This window comes from Oryza glaberrima, chromosome 2 (genome assembly GCF_000147395.1).
Source record: "Oryza glaberrima chromosome 2, OglaRS2, whole genome shotgun sequence".
Classification (NCBI taxonomy): domain Eukaryota; kingdom Viridiplantae; phylum Streptophyta; class Magnoliopsida; order Poales; family Poaceae; genus Oryza; species Oryza glaberrima.
The window spans coordinates 19,347,727-19,369,245 of NC_068327.1; the positions used below are offsets into that span (position 1 = coordinate 19,347,727).

Consider the following 21,519-nt stretch of genomic DNA (forward strand, 5'->3'; position numbering starts at 1 on the left):
GACTTCTAGAAAATAAAAAAAAAGAATTCCAACGATAGTTATGTTCGATTTTTAGAATCTCAATGACAATAAAGATAGGCAGCGGATGGGCCATAGAGGAGTATAGTGGCATCGTTTGACTGGACTTCTAAAAATTATGAAAAATGAAACCCAACAAGACAATAAACTCTAAAAACTACGAGGTCCAATTTTTAAAGGTTCGGAACTTCTAAAAAGTAAAAAAAAACAATGATAATCATGTTCAATTTTAAAATCTCAATGATAATAAAGAAGGGAAGCAGCGGGCGAGCCATAAAGAAGTACAGTGGTAAAGCCGCTGACGGTTTGGCGAGACTTCTAGAAAGTAAAAAAATGAACCCGAACGATTATTATGTTCGATTTTTAAAATCTCAATGACGATAAAGAGAAGACAGTGGATGGGCTGTAGAGGAGTATAATGGCAGCGTTTGACAGGACTTTTAGAAATTTTAAAAACGAAACCCAACGAGACAATAAACTCTAAAAAATATAAAATCCAATTTTTAAAGATTTCAAGGAGAATGAATATAAATAGTGGTAGATCGAGCAAACAAATAAAAAAAGATATGACAGAAGTAATGGGTAGCAGCTGGTGTGACTTTTAAAATTATATAATTAGAAATACGGGGATGATAAGGCTTGGTTTTTTAAAGTCTTAAGACAACGAGATAGCTATTTAATAAATTTTAAGTAAAATCATACTGAAAAAATATGATTTTGATTGGATGCTAGCCGCGCAGTTGCGCGGGCCACCCAGTTAGTTTTTTTTAAATGTCACTTTTAACGTGTGCTACACTCCAGAATACTATCTGAGACCAAATTACCCTTATCTTCTCCCTTTTCATCTTCTCTTCTACTCCGACTGTCGTCGGACACCAAGAGAAACCCATTCCGTCCTTGATGTTCAACCACTAGATGTCGCTCTTCTTTCATCTTGCTACCCTAGGGATTGGTTGACGGGATCTCGTCGCCACTCCTAAAGCTCTCCTCTCCTACCTTTTGGCTCATTCCACCACCACCGTTAGTGGCAAGGCTTAGCCGCATGCTCACACGCATATCTTTGGTTCCACCTCACGTCGTCTGCGGGTTTGATCTGCATCTCAATTGACAATGGATGGGTGGGGATGAAATCAGTGCTTGAGCTTGACGGTGAGTGGTGATGAAGATCACTGGAGAAGAAAAACCTAATGGCAGTTGAGCGGATTGGCGACGAATGAGAGTTGCACGATCAAGACATGGTTCATGGCGGAGATGGAGAGGGAGGTCAGTGAGTTGTGGGGGAGAGAGTGTTGTGGCCGAATAGGACGTTGCCGGAGACATGCAGCTTTGCGGTGACCATTGCGCGGTGAAAAATTTGATGACTCGATTACCTTAGCTAGTCCCAAGCAGGCAAGGAAGAAAACGAGTGGAGGACAATTTAATCCCATATAGTATTATAGCATGTTAGGTTAAAGGTGATGTTTTAACAAAACCCATATGCAAAATGGTATTTGAACGAACCTCACATATTTTCAAACTTCTCACACTATGCATGATTGATCTCAACCACCACGAATGTTCAATCGTTCGCATCAAGAACCAGGTTCTTGCAGCGGCAGCTAAAAAAAATAAAAATAAAAATCCACCATTTGGGTTTTTGCCGGGGAATAAAATATCGGCCCCTCGTTCCCTTTCGGCCACGTCACCATCTCCCCTCCCGAGTCCCGAACAGCTTGCCACCACGCCGCTCGCCGCCCCCGCGGCTTCCTGCCATCCGCGACACGCTTCTCCCGCACCGCCGCACACCGTCAAAAAAAATATCGGCGGGCGCCGCGCCACCACGCAGAGCGACCTCCTCCTCCCCCCTTCACCTACGCGCGCGCCGACGAGGACACGGTAGCGGCCACCCACCCACCCAGCCACCGCGCCGGAGAACGGGCTAGCAATGGCGCTCCTGTGCTCCGCCTCCGCGCGGGCGCCGCTCGCCGCCGGGGCCCGTGGGCGGCGCCCCGCGCGGGGGACGGCCCGCGTCATCGGCAGCGGCGGCGGCGGCGCGGAGGCGCGCGCGTCGCTTGTGCTGGCGCTCGCCACGCAGGCCCTCGCCGCCTCGCAGCGCCGCGCGGTAGGCCTCGCCGCGGAGGCCGTCAAGTACGCGTTCCCGCCGCGCCGCTTCGAGCCCCGCACCCTCGAGGAGGCCCTCATGTCTGGTCGGTGGTGATGATTCCGCCGCCGTTCGTGATCCATTCTCGCCCAGAGCCTCTCAGGCTCTCAGGGGTTTGTGGTTTTGCTTTACTGACATTGAATGTGCTCTCGCAGTGCCCGATCTCGAGACCGTCCCCTTCCGCGTCCTGAAGCGCGAGGCGGAGTACGAGATCAGAGAAGTGGAGGTGACCATTTGTTTGCCCGTCCATCGAATTGTTTGTTTTGTAGTACAATGTTAATTGGGAATTACGCGTCTATAGAAAATGGAACCCATTATTCTATTACATGATATCAACTGCCTTCTGTTGTAAATCTTGATAAGTCCTACTATGTCGCTGAGACGACAATGCCTGGAAGAAGCGGATTCGATTTCAGTGGATCATCCCAGTCATTCAACGTGCTGGCGTCTTACTTATTTGGTAAGGTAGTTGATACAGTTCCACCCTGGGCCAGAGTTTCTTCCTATTGTTCCATTGACTAATTGAATTGAACGGGAAATTGTTAGAGGGATTATTATTAATGGTATATATGCTTTTGACTCTAGAACACGACTTCTGAGCAAATGGAAATGACAACCCCTGTTTTTACTCGGAAGGGTGAACCCGATGGTGAAAAGATGGACATGACCACACCAGTAATAACAAAGAAGGTGGGTGGGTTCTGTATGTTAATCCCATGAGACATTGTTCTGATTTGTCACTTCTAGTGATTATGGAGTCAGGGTCTTAGCATGTATATGTTGAGAAGTTATGCATCCCATTTAATCGATGCTGTCATTTGCAGTCAGCTAATGAAAACAAGTGGAAGATGTCCTTTGTGATGCCATCAAAATATGGTCCAGACCTGCCACTGCCAAAAGACCCTTCTGTGACCATCAAGGAGGTGCCCGCCAAAATCGTAGCAGTTGCAGCCTTTTCAGGTCCTAATTTCATATTCTCAGTTTCGTTTGTGTACCCATTTCAACATTGGGATCTCGATATGATTTTTGTCACATTTGCTTATGAACCTATTTGTTTTTCTAAAAATAGCAATCTTCTGCTTATTGGCACTGCCGTTTTCACATTTGTAACCTTTCCATTTCCTCTGCTACTTTAAAAGCACAGGTGTCGTCCTTCCTTTCCCTCCCCCAATCCCACGTATGAAAAACCACTCCAAAAAAAATCCAGTGCAACTAAAAAACTAGCCGATGGACAAAAAAAAACACATTCCCCAGATCCCATTGCAAGGGCAGAAAAGATTGAGCCATGTTCCCATATCCCACTGCAATGCACGGGCACATGACTAGTAATGATAAAAGCTTACCTCTTATCCATCATGTGTTCTCTGGAGAAATGCATAATTGAAACCGATGAGTTCGCACAGAGCGACTTGCATTATCATTACTTGTACTATGTGGTTCCATCTGGGAATTATTGTCTGATGTAAATTGTATTGTTGTTTCCCATATTCGTACTAATCATCAAAACAATCTGTAATATTAGCTTTTCCATTATTATAAAAAATAAAAAAAAACTTTTTTTTTCAAGTAATGAGACCAGAACAAGGTTCACCCACTTACATTATCATCTTATCAGAAATAATTTAGACTTTATGTTTGATTATGTTTTCAACATAATACAAAATCACCCAAAATTCGATATACATTACCCCTTTTATTTTCAACTTTCCTTCTCAGTACAGAAAGTTTGAAAATGGTATGCATCTCTCATGGTATTTATTATGTTTTGAGCTAAAGGTTAACTCTCTTTCTTTCTGCTAAAGTAATATAAGTTTTATAGATATTGAAAACACCTTGAAAACGTTCTTTGTTGGTTCGAGAGGATACGCAATTATGCACATTATGCACTCCTGCCAAAATGGCAATCATCCACTACACTGACAAGTCATCTTTTATACTCTATTTGCTGTAAAACAGGTCTGGTTACAGATGATGACATAAGCCAGAGGGAATCCAGATTGCGGGAAACTCTCCAAAAGGACTCTCAATTTCGGGTGAAAGATGATTCAGTGGTAGAAATTGCTCAGGTAAATCTTGCTCAAAATAATTGATCAATATTCTAATGTCCTACATAAATAAGATTGATCATTGACTGATCCTGGGTTTTACTGAATCTGCAGTACAATCCCCCTTTCACACTTCCATTCACAAGGCGTAATGAAATAGCATTGGAGGTTAAGAGGCTTGATGCAAACTTCTGATGACCTAGATTAACAAATAAGTTATTAGATTTCAGTGTATATAAAAATGCACGCACCTACAAATTTAGAACTTCAATCTTCTCTTTGCTCATATTGTATATACATATGTATCGTGTATCAGACACAAATTTACATGATTGTAAAATTGAATGTTGAAGTATCATAGTTCATTTTGATATTTTAATTTGTATATGGTATTTTTAGCATAGAAGGCCATCCTGTCTTAAGATCTCTGTCACAAAGCTAAAGTAGACCTTTTTTTCCTCATACAACTTTTGTACCAAACCTAGAAAGTCTTTTCTACAGAAATAATGCATTCAGCAGAGTTTTGAGCCTGCCATATTTGACACTGATGGGCATATTTTCACCAATTTAGCATGTAGTACATGGGAGCATCAGTAACAGTAGGATATATCATTAATTCATTATGGAGTTCTTGAAGGTTCTTAGATTGGTTCTTTAAGCCGGATTCTGTTTTGGACTCTAAACTTGTAAAGCTGTGATCTTTATGCAGAAATTAAGCAAAGGGGATATATTCTATCATAGTATCATCTAATGATTTGGCTTGTCACTTACATTTACAGGTGATATATTCCTTATATGCGTTCCTATTTCCTTGTTTTTATCGTGAACTAGCATAAACAATTCGCCTAATTGTTGTCCTAGTTGGTTTTTCATTTTGTGTGCGTGTGCACGTTTGCGTGGGGAAGGTGTTTGCCGTTCACTGGTCATGGGCATATCTGTACATAGGATGCTTTTCTCTTGGCATGATTTTATAATATTCTCTTAGTTGGCATCTTGGAGATGAGTCCCACTCATCTTTATATAGTATAAGGTGCTGAGGTGTGATTATCAGCATAGCCGAGATCAATTTCGAGGTGGTAAAGTGACCTACATTGTTTTTATCAGTTAAATTTATAACTGCTTAGAACAGTTGTCTTATTTTACGTCTGTTACAGAAGTTATGCTATTTGATGGAGCTGGCACTGGACAAGACTGAGGAATTGATGCATTCATCCTGTGATGCTACAAAGAGGACCTTGCTATTTTCTAATTACTGAAAGGGCAAGGCCACTCGGGATCAACACATCAACATCTCTGAACTGGTCTACTTGTCTCTGCAGGTAGGAGGAAGCTAGCTCGTAAAAATACCACAACAGGCCCTATATATCTGTGCTCTCCACTTGTGGCGAGAGAGCAAAACTGCAAGTACTTCTATAGTTCCTTGCACCTAATGATATGAGTTTATATTTCTGAACAGAGGATCAAATGATAAATGGGGACTGCTAAGAAAAGTGCAATCTTTGTTGCACTGCTGTGCACTCACATTCTTGTGAACCATGCATGTGACAGTGGTAAGAATTCTGTTTATCCTTCTTTTGCATTTTTCCTCAGCTAGTCTATTGTTGTGTTGTTTAGTTTATCTTATGATATGTGATTTGTTGACCATCCATGTGACAATGGCACAGATTTTTGCTCTCCTGAGGACTACAACAGAACAACTTTGTCCCTCAAACTTGTTTTTTTCTTATTTTTTTATAGTTTTTCAGCTTGTGGCGACCTTTTCTTTACTCGGACTAGAGATGCATTTACCCCTTTACCTCTCAGTTCTTCCTTTGATTCTTTAATAACTACACCAATTTTGATATTTATATTGAATGGAAGAAAGTCAAGATAAAAAAGTCACAAAATCTCATAAAAATGGAAAAACAATTTATGCAAATTCCTCAGTCATACCAAATATTATAATCATTATAGAATATCAGATATCAAACTGGATGATCCAAAGATAACAAAACTCAGTGGAAAATCACATGTTACGAGTAATTTTCCTGAAACACCTTATTTCTGATATCTCATATCTGATCTGTATTGCCTTTACCTGAATCAGATGTGATATTTGGATACAGTGGGAGTACTGGTCCAGAGCATTGGGGGAGCTTAAGTCCTAATTTCACAACGTGCTCAAAAGGGACGTACCAGTCTCCAATCAACATTTTGAAAGATGACGCAGTTTACAACCCAAAGTTGGAGCCCCTTGAAATGGATTATACTGCTGCAAACACTTCCATTGTTGACAATGTCTTCAATATTGCGGTTTGATCTAAAACAGATGGTTATTTGTGTTAACAAAGAAAATGTGTAGATGCAAGAATAATATTCCTAGTCAATTCTTTCTAGGAGAATATATGATTGTTTTAATATGCTGTCAATGACTTACTCATTCATTCTTTGAATTATCCATTCATGCTGTTCTTTCTGCCACTAGTGCATATGGATTAATACTCTTTGAATTAATACTCTGTTCATTCTTTGAATTAATAGTCTTATCCATTCATGCTGCTGTTTCTGCCACTAGTGCATATGGATTTGATCTCCAATCTATTATAACTATAATAATAAATTTACTACAAAAATGGAAATATGCTTTGTCCAACTTTGTCTACGCCATCACCTATTCAAGTAGAGGGTATGTAAATTCAAAATCATCTGGGTTTAAATTGTGGTTGATTGATGTAGCTACGTTACGACACTGCTGGGACTGTGAAGGTGGATGGGAAAAAGTATAAACTGAGGCAATTGCATTGGCACTCTCCCTCAGAGCACACCATCAATGGCCAAAGGTATCCATGCACAATGCTGCATACAACCTGGTGCATTGTGAATCATGGTTATCTGTTATTCTAATTGTGTGGACCATGTCATATCATGATAGGTTTGCAGTGGAGCTCCACATGGTTCACCATTCTGATGATGGCAACATTACTGTCATTGCAGTCCTGTATCGACATGGGAAACCTGATCCATTTCTTTTTCAGGTGAATTTTTGTGACACCCTGATAGGACATAGTACTCGCTATAATGATCAAAACACTGTACTCTGTAGGACTCTAAAAATCAGATCCCCCACTTCAATCAACTAAAGTCCTTTTCCATTTTAAGTTTTAACCTTTTTTTTTTTTTGGCATAGATCAGATTAACAGGCAGTCGTCAGTACTGACTAGATATTGTATCCTTCATACATAGGAGTAGGCTTGAGAACAATAACCTGCTCACAGCTGGAATTGATGTCATTAAAATGTGTACTATCTATGAAGCAGATCAATACTGTCGCTTGGTGTTTTTTTTTTTTTTGACATCATTGGATTACCTTTCTCATATACTACACCTCATAATCAGCATATGCATACTTTAGCTATTTGCTATGTTGGTGTCTTGGTGACATGCAGATAAAGGATAAGTTGGCTGCATTATACTTAGAGGGCTGTAAAGCGGAGAAAGGCGAACCTCTTCCTGTTGGACTCGTGGATATGAGGGAATTGAAGAAAGGCGCGGATAGGTATTTCAGATACGTTGGATCCCTCACGGCACCTCCATGCACCGAAAATGTTATCTGGAACATTTTTGGAGAGGTACTATTCCCCTTGCAGAGTAATAGAAACATCATGAAAACTTCGTAGTGAGTTATGTTTTTTATACTCACTGACGCTTCTAATTTTGCAGATAAGAGAAATGACCAAAGAGCAGGCTGCTGCTTTGAGGGCCCCTTTGCACGGGAGTTACAGGCACAACCGCAGGCCGACACAGCCTCTCAATGGTCGCACCGTGCAGCTCAATTACATGTAACCCCATAACGGTAATCCAAAAGATGCTTTAGCCTGCGGCAGCTCATCTATCTGCAGATAATAATGTGCTTTAGTATGTACCCAAGTTCAGCAATGTCAATGTAATCGGCGCCATGGACTGCAATAAAACCTTGTTCATTGTCATGGTTCACATAATTCATTTTTCTTTTGTGAGAAGTCTCCGAAAGGGGATAACGGCATGGATGCAGGGAAGACCCTGAATGTATGAATTCTATGCATAGGAAGACAGCGGCATCGAGGGAGGACATGACCATGACCTCATAGGAATTGTTTGATCTTCTTTTTATGAAATGAAGTGAGGAATTTAGAATGGAATAGAAGCAGGTTCGCTTAACTGTTAATCACTTGCAAATGGAGGAATTTATCCCTTCTGGCTTCTTGTTGCTGCCTGTTCTAGACGAGGAGAACTGGGACCATTCACATTAATTTAGCAATCAGCATTAGCATCAGTAAGGTTCTCTTAAGAAATAAGCAACTACATGATATTGATTAGGGCATTAGGAATATGTCCATGATGTGCTCCTCATACGAAATTACGAAAGTATGGATGAAAACGAACCGCAGTAAGCTCCAATATGATGTTCTGATCCAGTACTCTAATATACTCTCTCTCCATCGCACAGAAGTGTTGGTAACTTTTTGTGACAAGTCGATAAGCATGATCGTAACACCTAAACATCTTGCGGTGATATGGAGTCGTCAACCACCTCGATCTAGCTAAAAGGCCAAATCAAGATGGGTTTTGTAGAAAAAGGTTAAACCGGCTAGTGGAGCCGATTTATAGATCAAAAATCAGCCTATAAGCCGATTTAGATCGATATGAGGATAACTACCCGTCTCGCGGGCAAAACGGAAGGTTTTCAGGATAAACCTACAAAGAGGTGTCGCACTCTCGCAGCGTCGGTGGACGATTTACAGCGCAAATCGACAAATATGGATTAAAACTAGAGTAAAGTAGAAAACATGGCTAAAAGTTAAAAAAAAGCGATTCAAGTATATTGTATGTTCAGGGATTACAATGAACCGGCCTTGTCTCTTAAATAGGGTTGGTCTTATCCTCTACAGGCCCTTCTCCACGTCCAACTCGGGATAGAAACCAATGAAAACACGAAACATACCTTCCCGAGCAAGAAAACCCGAGACTCGACGAAAACAGACTCAGGCTCGGACCCTGACGGTCTAACCGTCCATATGCCTACGGTCAGACCGGCCCTACTAGCCGGTCAGACCGCCCACACACCTGCGGTCTGACCGGTCCTGTGAAGGAAACCCGACACTTTCCAAACTTTGGTAATTTTTCCCTATTTCGTCTATAGGTGCCAAATTTGGGTGTAAACACATGCCCACCCTACCTTTTTGGTGAACATTGTGAACCTAAAAGCATAGAACATGTTATCTCAGGGCGATAATCCAATTATCGGCCACGGGACTCCCTAAGCATCTTGCCAAACGCTAAGGAGGTATTTCTTCAAGTATTTTCCATTGATTGCCCTCTGAAAATGCTGTCCTTGAAGTGTCTCCATCTCTTTCAAAGTCTTCAAACGCTTGTCGATGACGTCTTCAAAATCGCCTCCCATCAAGGTCTTTTAATCTTCAACCGACAAGTCGTCTTGCTTGAAGTACCGAAGAGAGCCAAGATTTACCTCAATTGGCAAAACGGCCTTTTGTCCATAAACCAACTCAAAAGGAGTGACTCTGGTAGCACCATATTTAGATATTCTATGAGCCCATAATGCTTCCGAAAGCACATCATGCCACTTCTTTTGACGTTCTTCAATCTTTTCTTTGACTAATTTTAACAATCTTTTATTACTCGACTCAGCTTATCCATTAGCCTGAGCGTAGTGAGGAGAAGAACTCGACAACTTAATATCATAAGATTCGGCAAAACTTCTTACCTCCTTGGACATAAAAGAAGCTTCTTCATCAAAGTTTAACTAATACCAAATCTATGAACAATATGCTTCAAGATAAAGTCAATTACCTTCGTGTAAGTAATATTCTCAAATAGCACGGCTGTAAGTTCAAGTGCCTTAATTTGGTTTTGGTGATTAATGACAAATCTAATTATATGAGACTAACGTTTTTATGAGCCTTTCTTTGACTAGTCTCATTTGGATATGAAAATAAAAATGATGAGAGGTGTGTATTAAACTTCACATATTCTAACCTGGTCTCTCTTGTGGATCCAAAATATAGTGTGAGCTCCCTCATTGATCTTGATTGATTATGTGCATGTGTGTTCCTTTATATCCATATGTATGTACACTTGAGGGGGAGCTTATTCTATATTTTGTTTATTATAAGATTTCTATCTTGATTTGAAATCATCTTTCATCTCATCTCTCTATATTGTTTATATCGGGTTATTATCCATCACCAAAGAGAGAAAAGATTGAAAGATCTTGGATTAAACCATTTGTGTAATTGTTACTTTGGTGATAGATGATAAACCGATGTATATGGGATTAACCTCTCTTTTGCATAAGTTGTCTACTAGGTTATTTCCCGATAATGAGATGTGGAAGAGTTGCATTCTTTTGTGATGGACCCTAATCATGACAAGGATGAAATGCATGGAGATAAAATAATATGTACCACTTATTATCTCCTACTTTTTGATAGGTTCATATATATGATTTCCATGTTATTGATATATAAGTGTGAGACTAATGTTTACTTGAGTCTTATCTTATTTAGTCTCATTTACATTGAGAACATGGAGATCATGAAGGTATATGTTTTATGTTGGTCTACATCATTACTACAAATGCCTTCTCTATGTGTATAGGATAAACCCCCATTGGTCATTCTCTAATTATGCATACACTTGTATCTCTTGTATATTTATTTGTATGCATATAATTAGGGGGAGCAAATCCTATACATTTATTGTGCATGTTCTAGATCTATGTTGTTCACCTATTATTTATATCGGATCTTTGCACTTGAGCTTGCATACGAGTATATGACACTTGTGATGTTAATGAAAACTCAACAAACATATCCATATCTTTCATATGCAACCGGTTGGTCATCAAGTGAAGGATGACAACCGATTTGTTGAGACTAATGTTCTCCTTTGAGACGTGAAAAGGAATAGGTCTCACTATGATGAGGCTAATGGATGACACCATGGGTTAATGGTCACCAAGCCAAGGACATCGTCATGTTGGCAAGAATGAAATCAAGCTTGTGATGAGAAGAAAGTCTTGACAAATGATGGTAAATATCTTGGTATAAACATGGTTGAATCAAATGGTCACAAGTGTTGATCTCGACTCAAGCTTGACCCCAAGTTGGATGTGCAAGGCAAAGGTATAATGGAGCGAGCTAAGAATGTTTTCTTAGTCTTTTCCTGGTCTTAGTGTTTGGTGTAGACCGGATTTGCTAGATAGGCACCGTACTATCAAGAGGGGTCTATGAAGCGAGCTTGTGGATGATCTTGTGCCATATTAGTTCATATGCATGTAGGTGTATTTGGTGGGCTTGTCTAGACAAGTGTGGTGAGTTTTCTCAAGTCCTAAACAAAGAGAGATGTGGGCAAATCCTATAGGTTTGGGTAGCCTCATGTGGTTATGTCCGGTGGAGTATCCTTTGGAGTGTGAGCCCTTTCTCCCAGATAAAAGTTGTGTTTCTTGGATGGATTGTTCATTGGTTGGATAGCTCTTTGAATAAGCTTTCCATAGAGTCCAAGAACGCCAAATTCTGAGACCCGAGTCAAGAGATATCGCTGTTTTACTAACGGTCGGTTGAGCTGAAAAGTGACCTGCGGGCTGACCGTGGGCCTTAGGCCGGTCTGACCGGGCCTGTTAGCCACTGGTCTGTTGCACTGGTCTGGTTTTTGGTGGCGATACAGAGCCGCCAGAGCCGCAACCGGTCAGACCGAGCCGACGGCGGTCTGACCGAGCCGTGGACGGTCTGACCGGCCACTACACTGCGGTCAGACCGACCAAGTTGAGTGGGCTCAATGATTGCCCTGTAACGGCTAGTTTTCTAGCCGTTACAAAGTAGTCTGGTCTGACTGGCATCATAACGGCGGTCTGACCGGCAGAGCACAGAGTTGGGGATTTCGGTTCCAACGGCTAGTTTTGGTGGTTGGGGGTATATATATACCCACTCCCCAGCAGCAAGGGTAAGGTTTTGGTACTCCATTGCATTATCTTGAACCCTTGCAAGAGCTCTCACACCCTTGTGCACTTAGATTATCTAGTGAGGTGTTAGAGAGTGAGTTAAGCCAATCCAAGTGCATTGCTTCATTGTTATAGCTAGTGTGGCACTTGATCATCCTCGGCAAGCATCCTAGACTTGTTACTCTTGGAGGTTGCCGCCTCCTAGACGGCTTGTGTAGGTGTTGCCCGGTGACCTCTCCGAGGAGATTGTGGAGGAGGCCTGGCGCCGTTTGTGAGTGGTTTGGAGTTCACCACCTTCGGAGTGAAGGAAGAACTACCCGAGTGATCGAAGCTTGGGTAGTCCTCTCCGTGGGCCGGCTCCCGCCTTGCCTACCCCTTGACGAAGGGGGCGTGCGGTGGCTTCGTGGTTGAGTGGTGAAGTTAGGCTCGCCTCAACGGGGATTAGGAAACCGGCGAGTTTCCGAACCTCGGTGAAAAATTCCTTGTCTCTTGTCTCATTTATTTGTTGCATTTACATTTGTGCTATTTACATTCATAGAGACATATTTGAGCCCATATCACTTAGGTTTGCAAAACTTAATTTAGTTGCTTAGTTAACCTTGCACCTTACCTTGCCTAGCAACTTAAGTTAGTTTTGTTTAAGTGCCATTAAGTTTTAAAACCGCCTATTCACCCCCCCCTCTAGTCAGCCTCCTTGATCCTACAATGGCTTCGGTCCACTTAGTGAAGTAATCCATTGCATTTAGCGCGAACCAACGCCCTTTTGATGACGAAGGATAAATTTGACCAATGAAATTCAAAGCCCAATCTTGGAACGACCAAGGTTTGATTGATAGGATCCAATACAATGGTAAGCGCTAACTGAATATTGTCGATACAACGTTGACAACCTTCACATCCTCTATAGTACTTGAAACAATCATCAATCACTTTCAGCCAATAGAATCCCGCTCTCCTAAGCAACCGATCCATCTTACAGGCCGATTGATGAGTTCCACAAATCCCTTCATGCACTTCTCCCCTAGCAACCTTAGATTGACCATTATCTAAGCACTTCAAAAGTACTACATCTATTTTTCGGTGATATAATTCTCTATCAAGCAAAGTGTATTTGAACGCTTGCCGCCGAATTTTCCGATCAACCCTAAGACTAGAATCTTTCAAATATTTCATTCAAAGGGATTCTCCAGTTTTCTTCTAACTCTTGGGCACAAATGTCCGAATTCACAATTAATCCGACCTTTGAATCAATTGTAATGTGCCCCCCAGCTCTCTGCCCGGGATCGGTCAGACCGGCCATGCAATGCCGGTCAGACCACCCTATCTGCACGGTCGGACCGGCCATGCAGAGCCGGTCAGACCGCCGGTCACCACCGGTCAGACCGGCCGTGCAATGCCGGTCAGACCGTCCCTAGTCTGTGATTCTGCCAATTTTACCCAAAGATTAAAAATCAAGCACCGGCTTTTCTAGTATAAAAAATACTCATTTCTTCATATTATAGCCATATGCTTGGTGTATCAAATTATTGGACCAAAATTTCTTCTTTCTAGACATATGAAAAATTACAATATACAACTAATATGTCTAGATGGATACTAATTCAAGTGGCTTTTGAAACAATAATCATCAAGGCATCAAAAAACACTTAGCCACTTGAAGTATGATCAATAATGAACCACCAAAGTCGTATGTGTCACATGCATAGATTCCAATAAACTACAAATGTAAGTAATCGGCTTGAGCATATATGCAAAATAATAACAATGCCAATGTTCCTAAAGAAAACAACTCTAGAACAATGCCAATGTTCCTAAAGAAAACAACTCTAGAACAAATCATCACATTGACCATTAACATTAGCCAAATTACTAATAAGCAAAACTTTTATGGTGCAATAATTATGAAATCTATATCTCATATGGTGATCCATAAAAACATACATGATTTGGCTTTTAATAAATATTAAAGACTCATGAACCAAATCATGCTTCAAATAAATTATTTGCCAACTTACCAATTCCACTACTCAGAACTGGCATTTGCAACATGTATATGTAATATCAATTTGATGAGCAAACACATGTGCTAAATAGCAAGCAATGTTCTAACATGGCATAGGCATATAATATAATGATGAACATCATAAACTCATACCTTGTCTTAGCATCCAACAAACGGCGGCTCAAAGATGTGATGTTGTATCCGTCGCCATTCATCTCTCTTGATTTCTTCATGAGCATATTAATGTCTTGCCCCCCAAGCAAAATCGGCTTTCATGATTGCACGATTTCGAAGGCAAGATGAATACCGCACTAACACCCATAGCATCATGTGGAGAAGAGTCTTCTCCAATGATCGATGATTCTTCTCTTATCAAATTGAACTTATCACTACTCTGGGAAATCACCGGTCTCTTAACTTTTACCTCCTTGGGTCTCCACACTCGCTTACTTGTTGTCCGAGGCTCTAAATTCTCACATGTTCAATCCTTCATGTCTTCGGCCTCCTTTTCTTTTTGACCTATGGCTCGAAGACGTTGTAGCCTCCTCTTTTGAGAGCGAGATATCCAGAAGGTATCCACTTCGGCTGTGATTGTTTTCCAGGAGCCAAGCAATGATTCTTGATATATTTGGTTGAAGTAGAAGCTCCCGTGTTACTCTCAATTTTCCCACTCTTCCCAATGCCCCCCGGTCAGATCGGCCTCTGGGCCCGGTCAGACCGACTGCAAGCCGTCGGTCAGACCGGCCGTAGGCTGGCGGTTAGGCCGCCCAGGAGGATTGGTTGGACCGGAAACAAGCCGCCGGTCAGACCGGCCAGATGTCCCGGTCAGACCACCATTATCGGCAGTAATGGCATCGGCTTCAGTCTTCTCCGCTTGTATAGTTTTCGCCGCATCTCTAGTATGTATTTGAACATCTTGGGACTCCTTCTTGATAGTAGCGACCTCCGGAGTTTTGGCTTCTTTCTTCACCCATACCTTCTTCACTTCACCTTTTTCACCTTTGATCCACCGGACTGATTCTTTTGTGGGAAACGGTCTTGTCTTCACCTTTTTCACCTTTGATCTACCGGACCGATTCTTTTGTGGGAAACGGTCTTGTCTTGAATTAGAATGACTTGGTACTGTCCTAGGTGATTGCTTCCATTCTGATGACATGGCATAGGCATAGTTATTAGGACCGGACCGGACCGGCGGTCCGACTGGGAAAAACCAGAACCATGGCCTCGGCCGGTCCGGTCCTCGTAGAAGATCGGCTATGCAAATGAACCGGGGAAAACCAATTAAGCCGGTCGGTTTTTATGTAAACCGGACGTTGAGCCAGACTGGTTGGACCAGAAATAGCTAGAAAAGGGTGTTGTGGAGGGGATTCGACCTTGGGTTGCTTGGTTGGGAGCAAGACACGCTAGCCAACTCACCATCTCTTTGCTTGTGTTGATAAAAGACATATACATCCTATTATACATTGAATCGCGGTCGGACCAGCCAAACTAGTGGTCCAACCACTAAACCGGTGAACCGAGAGCTTCACCGGTTCATTCACCGGTCCGGTCTTAATAACTATGGGCATAGGTGGTTGAGGCATCCACGACATGTAATACATAAAAGGATAACCGTATATATAGTGACATTGGATATGGATACCATGGCATACAACCAGAGGTTTGTATGGAGTTGGTATAGTTGATGACTCCGATTGCTTTAGTGTTTGACCAAATCTCTTCCTACGAGATGATTTTGTTCTTTTCGAATCACTAGTTTGATTATCAAATCGTTGACCGGCTAATCCTTTCTTGTACTTAGCCATAAGCATCTCAAAAGTGAGCTTCAGCTTTTTGGTCTTTGGGAATTAGATGACTCATCCTTTGCAAGTTTATGATCTTCGGCCTTCGCATTGTTGATCCTAATTGTCTCGGGCCGAGGATCCCCAATAATAACACCTTTCCCTTTTGTGGATTCGGCTTGACTAGGCTAAATCATTACTTTCTCATTGTCTAAATCAATAGGACTAATAGGGAGAGGATTACTAACAATTCCGGTCTTAGCAATAGGTGTAACCAAAATAGTATCACAAGTGACCGATGAATTATCAATCGACCTTTGCTCCATCAAGCTTGCATATTTAAAATAATCATGAAACTCATGCTCCATTTGCAACCATGTAGAAATTGAATTGGGAGCAAGTAAACTATACCATGTAGATGCAAAGTTTGACAAAGAAAGGGGAAACAATTTTAATTTAAGCAAATCATTACTACCGACCTTACCACATTGTTCAATAAATTGGCCGATATGCTCCATTGTTGATCTAACATCCTCACCTATGAATTTTGTGAAGTTGGGCACCTCAAATCCTTGCGGTTATGAGACCGAATCTATGTGTTCAAGATACGGCCTTTGATATGTATGCATAGCTACTTTGGATTCAATTTCACTACTATGCCGCAAGACATTGTCATCATCTTTTCCAACATCCACATGACCGATTTGTGATTCGGTCTTATATGACAATGCTATTTCACTTTCGCTTGTGATATAATCCGAACCGTCATTTAGTTCTACTATATTTTCAATGGTGCTATTGTCTAAGCAAGCAACACAATCCGAACCATCACTTGGTTCGGCTATTCCATATTGTCTAAACTAGTAACACAATCCGAATCATCGTTTGGTTCGGCTATATTGGTTATTGCATTATTATCCAAGTTAGTAAAACAATCCAAACCAACATTTGGTTCAGCTATACTTATTATGGCATCATTGCACAAATTATTAGAACAATCCGAACTGTCGCTTGGTTCGGCTATACATGCTATATTATCGGTGCGAATAGCATGTGTATGTGGAATAGCATGACTAACAGTACTAACATGAGGCAAATAACAATTTAAATCAGTGTTATTAGTCATGGGACAAAACTCTGGAAGAGGTTCCAGGGTGCCGGTCTGACCGGCTATAGATAACCCGGTCTGGCCGGCCAAGCACCCGGTCTGACCGGCAAAGAGTGCGGTCTGACTGGCGTGATGCGCGGTCTGACTGTTGGCTAAGCTTTTTGTATAACCGATTCCTCTGGAATCGGCTGTGTGAACGGGCGTGGCTAATGGGCGATCGAGCGATCGTTCCCCAGACCCCCCATGCACTCCTCTCCCCCTTCCTCCTCCCCTTCTTCTATTCGTACTACACCATAAATTTTAAAAAAAATAAAAAAACAAAGTTGGAAAAATTCATGTATAGAAAAACTATATATATATATATATATATATATATATATATATATATATAAATTGAATTCAAATTCAAATTTGAAACAGGTATGCAAACTTTTGACATAAACTTTGGGTCTATAAACTAATATTTGAATTCAAATTCAAATTTGAAACAGGTATGTAAACGTTTGACTTATAAACTTTGGGTCTATAAACTAATATTTGAATTCAAATTCAAATTTGAATCGGGTGTGTAAACTTTTGACTTATAAACTTTGGTTTTATAAACTTTAGGTGTATAAACTTTAGATGAATAGAAATACTATATATAAAAAATATTTGAATTCAAGTTCAAATTTGAATCAGATATAATTCAAATTCAGATTTGAATCGGGTATATAAACTTTTGGCTTATAAACTTTGGGTCTATAGACATTAGGTGTATAAACTTTAGATGTATAGAAATACTATAAATAAAAAATATTTGAATTCAAATTCAAATTTGAATCGAATATATACATTTTTGACTTATAAAATTTGGATTTCTCTAAACTTTAGGTGTATAAACTTTAGATGTGTAAACTTGAGGTGTACAAACTTTAGGTGTATAAACTTACTAAAATAGGAAAGTAATGCGGTGCCAAAAAAGGAAACCACGTGGAGGAGGGGGGATGGGATCGATCGCCCCGGGCGATCGCTCACCCAGTAGGACTTTTGTCAGGGTTATGGATACCACATACCTAATAGTAGTTGACTAAATCTCGGCCGGACCCACCACATACCATATCTTATACGAAAACAACCTTCGGATATAGGAGGAGTTTCGCATAAGGAAGGATGAATAGAGTTCTACATGGAAACGACAAGGACTACTCGGATTGTATCCATATTGGTTTCCCTAGTTTTACTTAGACAAGAGGACACCTATGGGTATAAATACAAGGCCCCCTAGGAGGAGAGGTGACACGGAGCAATAGATCAAGACACAAGATCAACATACAAGCCAATATACGCCAAGACAAATTGCCAGATATCAGCATCAGAGATAAGCCTAGGAAAACCCCATATGGTACCTACGGGAACCAAAGAGAGGAATCTTGCGCTGTCTCTGATCTCGCCGGGCAAGAACTCGAGGAGGAAGACTACCCTGTTGTCGACTACGAGTCAGAACTTTAGACTGCTATATCGACAACAGTTAGATAGTCTACCCAAATATTGTACTGGTGTGATTATGATGAATAAGAGCAACGACCGGCTTCGGCCAACAGGAGTAGTGTTATTACCTAACAATTCAGGGGCCCGAACCTGTATAAAAATCCTCGTCCCTATCTCTTTTACCTCAATCTCGCATATATCCTGCTACCAACGATCCCTATACTATGCAAATACCGGAATCACGACATCAAACGTCGACAACTTTCGTGTGTGAACACCCATTGATCTATCCATAGTATCATGAATATATTTTCGAATGGCAAGATATGGATCGGGTGAATTGGAGATTACCTTATCGTCAAAGACGGGTTTGGGAAGAGGACCAGGCTTGAGAACCACATCTTGACGGGTCCTAATACATGATTTCATCAACAGCTCCTGTGTGACCGCCTTGATGTGCTCCTCCATGACTTGACGTTGCTCTTCATCAAGATCCTCCCATGTAACCTTATCGATCTCGTTTCCGCTTGTTATGATTGATGAATAAATTCCTTGATTAATTTCGGCCATATAGCTCATAGCCGAAACCCTTGATCGAATAAATTTGATTTCTTGATATGTCTATGTGTTTATCCAATTTTTTCAAAAACTAGCCTTTATTGATTGATACAGGGTATTTGGTACTGTAGCAAATATACCAAAAAATCAACCGATCTTAGATTCGATCGGCTGCTATGTTTTTTTTTTCTTTTCTAGAACTCGTATAGTCAGCAAACCGAATTGAATAAGATTAAAATTTTCTTGCCGTGCTGCACATCAATACGTACACAACTTGCTGCTGTTGCTCGGTGGCTTCGACTCTGTGGCCTACTTGCACGCGGATGTAGCAGTAGATTGATACAGCTTAGGTCGGCTTGATGGACAGCCAAAAGACGCCGAATAGCACGATCGGGTGACAGCAGTAGTGTAGATTAATTTCGGCTGTTTAGCCGAAACTAATTCAATGATTCGACGAAACGACCAGAGTAAATTAAATTCGGCCGTAATTTGACCGAATAGATTGATTCCCCAGCAGAGTCGTCAAAAATCGTGTTGGTAACTTTTTTGACCAGTCGACAAGCATGATCGCAACACCTAAACGCCTTGCGGTGATATGTAGTCGCCAACCACCTCGATCTAGCAAAAAGGCCAAATCAAAATGGGTTTTGTAGAAAAACAGTTAAACCGGCTAGCGGAGCCGATTTAGAGATCAAAAATCAGCCTATAAGCCGATTTAGATCGATATGAGGATAACTACCTGTCTCGCGGGCAAAACGGAAGGTTTTCAGGATAAACCTACAAAGAGGTGTCGCACTCTCGCGGTCGGTGGACGATTTACAGCGCAAATCGATAAAGATGGATTAAAACTAGAGTAAAGTAGAAAACATGGCTAAAAGTTAAAAAAAAAGCGATTCAAGTATATTGTATGTTCGGGGATTACAATGAACCAGCCTTGTCCCTTAAATAGGGGTTGGTCTTACCCTCTACAGGCCCTTCTCCACGTCAACTCGGGATAGAAAGCAAGAAAACACGAAACATACCTTCCTGAGCAAGTAAACCCGAGACCTGACGAAAACAGACTCGGGCTCGGACCCTGACGGTCTGACCGTCCATATGCCTATGGTCAGACCGGCCCCACTAGCCGGTCAAACCGCCCACACACCTGCGGTCTGACCGGCCCTGTGAAGGAAACCCGACACTTTTCAAACTTTGATAATTTTTTTCCTATTTCGTTCATATATGCCAAATTTGGGTGTAAACAAGAAGTATTTTTGTAGTGTTTAAAATTTATCCCACAAAATGTTTGGTTTTTGGAGGTGTTCACCAATGGCAATAAAATCCTGCTTAGGATAACTAAAAGGCACCACAAATTAGGGGGATTTGAAGGAGGATATCAACATCATTACACCATGATGTTAATATGTGTGGGATTTTCTAAAAATCAACTCTTTGTGTGATGGATGGAGCATTCGAGGATAAACATTCAATCAATTCTTTGTGAGACAGATAGAGTATTAAAATGAAGATAAGCCAAAGTGTTTAAAGAAAAGGAGAAAAAAAAGAAAGTATATGTCAAAGTTTTAGGGGATTAGAGGATAGACCACTCAACTCAACGAGATTAGGGGAAAAAATAAAAAAGCAATTAACTAAGCATGACAAAGTTTGGAAAAGGAAATTAGGAAACAAAATATCAAATTTTTAAAAAGGAAATTAGGGAAAAGGGAAAAAAATAGACATGTTAACGTTTCAGAAAGGGGGAATTAGGGAAAAAGAAGAAAAATTGAAGTCAAAGTTTCAGAAATGAAATTAAGAAAAAAATAGAAGAAAAATAGAAATGTCAAAGGTTCACAAAGGATATTAGCAAAAAAAATTTAAAAAATGTCGAACTTTCAAAGGGCCCATCCGGGTTCGAACCGGAGACCTCTTGATCTGCAGTCAAATGCTCTACCACTGAGCTATGGACCCTTTGCTGAATTTATTTCGGATTTTTATTTACTTAAAATAAATTTAATGGCAGTCTTTTCTAGTTATTGTGAGATGGTGATATAATCAATGCAAATTTCATAAGTTCACTGTCACTATACTAAATAGAGCCTAGATTTCTTCCGTGACGACTGCGCTTACGCTTGAGAGTGGACTTGATCCTTATCCAAAAAGGACAAACAGAAACGCACGCACACAAAAACAAGAGAAAAGGAGCCACCTGAATCGAAACACAGCCGCCAGATCGCCTCAAAAACAAGAGAAAGTTCCACGCGTGAAGCGTTTAGACTCGTGTCCGTCGGTATTGCGGCGCGAAGGACCCGGCGTCCTCCTCCCTTCAACAAACTACAGTACGTATACTATTACTAGCTCGTGGAATACAGGAGTAGCCTTGTCCTCCTTCCTTCTCTAAATATTTGACGCCGTTAACATTTTTAAACATGTTTAACCGTTCGTC

The 21,519-nt window shown here is 41.0% G+C and overlaps 2 protein-coding genes and 1 non-coding gene across 3 annotated transcripts; 2 read left to right on the forward strand and 1 right to left on the reverse strand.

Moving 5' to 3' along the window:
- Nucleotides 1-1,690: 1,690 nt before the first annotated feature.
- On the forward strand, nt 1,691-4,582 carry LOC127764066 (heme-binding-like protein At3g10130, chloroplastic). Its single transcript, XM_052288891.1, has 7 exons — nt 1,691-2,204; nt 2,314-2,384; nt 2,522-2,623; nt 2,744-2,848; nt 2,983-3,118; nt 4,115-4,224; nt 4,318-4,582. The coding sequence occupies exons 1-7, from the start codon at nt 1,943-1,945 to the stop codon at nt 4,396-4,398; spliced, it is 867 nt and encodes a 288-aa protein (XP_052144851.1). The 5' UTR covers nt 1,691-1,942; the 3' UTR covers nt 4,399-4,582.
- A 133-nt stretch (nt 4,583-4,715) lies between these two features.
- LOC127764067 (alpha carbonic anhydrase 1, chloroplastic-like) lies at nt 4,716-8,167 on the forward strand. The gene is made up of 7 exons (XM_052288892.1): nt 4,716-5,522; nt 5,660-5,753; nt 6,290-6,495; nt 6,919-7,022; nt 7,115-7,217; nt 7,629-7,811; nt 7,903-8,167. Exons 2-7 carry the CDS (start codon nt 5,675-5,677, stop codon nt 8,023-8,025), a joined length of 798 nt encoding a protein of 265 aa, XP_052144852.1. The 5' UTR covers nt 4,716-5,522; nt 5,660-5,674; the 3' UTR covers nt 8,026-8,167.
- Nucleotides 8,168-20,972: 12,805 nt separating this feature from the next.
- Nucleotides 20,973-21,044, reverse strand: TRNAC-GCA (transfer RNA cysteine (anticodon GCA)). The gene has a single exon. It is a non-coding gene; the product is annotated as a tRNA-Cys (tRNA).
- Between the last annotated feature and the right edge of the window lie 475 nt (nt 21,045-21,519).